Source organism: Rhagoletis zephyria, unplaced genomic scaffold (assembly GCF_001687245.7).
Source record: "Rhagoletis zephyria isolate East Lansing unplaced genomic scaffold, Rhagoletis_zephyria_1.1 Rzeph_scaffold_53488, whole genome shotgun sequence".
Classification (NCBI taxonomy): Eukaryota; Metazoa; Arthropoda; class Insecta; order Diptera; family Tephritidae; genus Rhagoletis; species Rhagoletis zephyria.
The window spans coordinates 1-1,900 of NW_016210541.1; the positions used below are offsets into that span (position 1 = coordinate 1).

Here is a 1,900-nt window from a genome sequence, read left to right on the forward strand (position 1 = left end):
TATAAGACGGTTGTCCCATCTACTTAGTTTTATTCTAAACTTTTAAATAATGAATTGGTAACCTTAAAACTTATTAATAACTGGGAGCGATGTGGCACCTTACGCTGTCTGGGCTATCTTGGATTATATAGTCATTGTAAATACATATTTTCGACAGGGCTAATGCAAANTCCAATCGGGTGCAGAGCCGCAACAAGGTCCTCAAATCGTTAGCCGGCAGCACCTGGGGCAAAGACAAAGAAATGTTGTTGGCAACATACAGGGCAATGGGCTGGTCGGTCCTAAACTATTCAGCGCCTGCTTGGTCGCCGGGGACTAGGAGGACGCAGTGGACGAAGCTGCAGACATGTCAGAACACGACACTCTGGACCGCGTCAGGATGCCTCCTGATGTCGTTTCAGCACCACCATCAAGACGAGGCCTAGAGGATCCCCGCCAGGGAGCATAATATAATTCTCTGCAATTAGTTCCCGGTAGGTTGCCACAGACATGGGCACCCGAATAGATAACTGCTTGCAGAAGAGTCCTCGCCAAGGACTTCAGGAGGCGTCTCAACGAACTAACGGACGAAGTCCAGAGGTTCATTAAATAACCTCTGGACCCAACTGCATACCGACAGGCGTTAAACGCCATTCACATGGGGTTGGTCTTGAGTTATATATATATACTCCCGACCTGTAAATGTCATTTTAGGCAGGCAACCAACCAACGTGGAGACAGAGCTTTGTCTGCCTTGAGAGACTCGCACCACAATAGCCCAACTCCGTTCTGACTACTGCAGTAGGCTAAACTCATACCTGAGCAGAGTGACTGCAAATATGCCCAAAGAGTGTCCGCTATCCGGAGAGTCGCCACATGACTCACGGCACCTCTGCGCATGCCCCCAAAAAACCCCACCCAGCTACCGCCCCTGTCCCTATGGACACACCCGGGGCAAGTGGCACATTTCCTGGGCCTCCCTTAGCTAAGCCTGATGATAGCGTTGACGGGAAATCGGACCCGAGTGGGGCTTGGTAGCCGCTACAACAATAACAAAATAAGGAGAAATTTCTAAACTTCTCTTTCCTACACAAAATTATACATAACCCTTAGCACTCCTACACTAATGATAAGACAGGTCGAACGACTTATATTTCGCCACAACAGTTTACCAATGCTTCTGCTCTACCTTGTATATCTTTTAGAGAAGGGTCCTTAACCTTGTTTAATCACTATTATTGCTGAGATATCACTACATATACAAACGCCACGACCTTCTCGAAGTCTTTCTCACATTTAGTAAACTTACCCGACTATATCGATTTCGGTGAATTCTCCGAGTGTTATTACATCGGTGATCATGTTATTGGCTTCGTTAGCCTCCTTGCCTGTACTGAACACCTTGGCGGTTAGAATCACTGGTTTTCCCGATATGCCAGCAACATCGAAAATAGCAGTAAATGAGTCTTTGGCGCCTCTCGCCATTGCAACGCCATTATTCAAATCGCATTCCAAGTAGTCGTTATCTTTGATACGGCAGTTACCAGGTATTTTGGCGAAGGGCATACGATTCGATGAAGTGATGCTGATTTGAGGTAGATAAGCTGTCTCGCCATTGTTGGTTATGTCATATGTGACGGCCAGTGTACGACTACTGCCGAGAATGTATGTGTGACTGAAATGGATGGAAATCAAGTTGTTTGTTATTATTTAACTTAAGTGGAAGAATTCTTTTTATCGTGCGACACTCACTCCAAATTGTGGCTTTTAACTTCCAGATCAGCCACACAGATATCGGAACTGCAGCCCGTACTAAAGATGATCTTCTCACTGTACACCTTTGGCTCGACCGGGTCAACGGCCGCACATTTGTCACAGAACACTGTAAAGTAAAGTAGAATAAATTTTGGTTAGCATTTGG

The 1,900-nt window shown here is 46.0% G+C and overlaps 1 protein-coding gene across 1 annotated transcript; it reads right to left on the reverse strand.

Moving 5' to 3' along the window:
• Nucleotides 1-1,288: 1,288 nt before the first annotated feature.
• On the reverse strand, nucleotides 1,289-1,826 carry LOC108356051 (integrin alpha-PS5-like; the record flags this gene model as incomplete). The annotated part of the gene is made up of 2 exons (XM_017607182.1): nucleotides 1,732-1,826; nucleotides 1,289-1,654 (listed from the first exon to the last, which is right to left on the reverse strand). A coding segment is annotated over exon 2 (257 nt), but the record flags the coding sequence as incomplete, so codon positions are not given.
• Nucleotides 1,827-1,900: the final 74 nt, after the last annotated feature.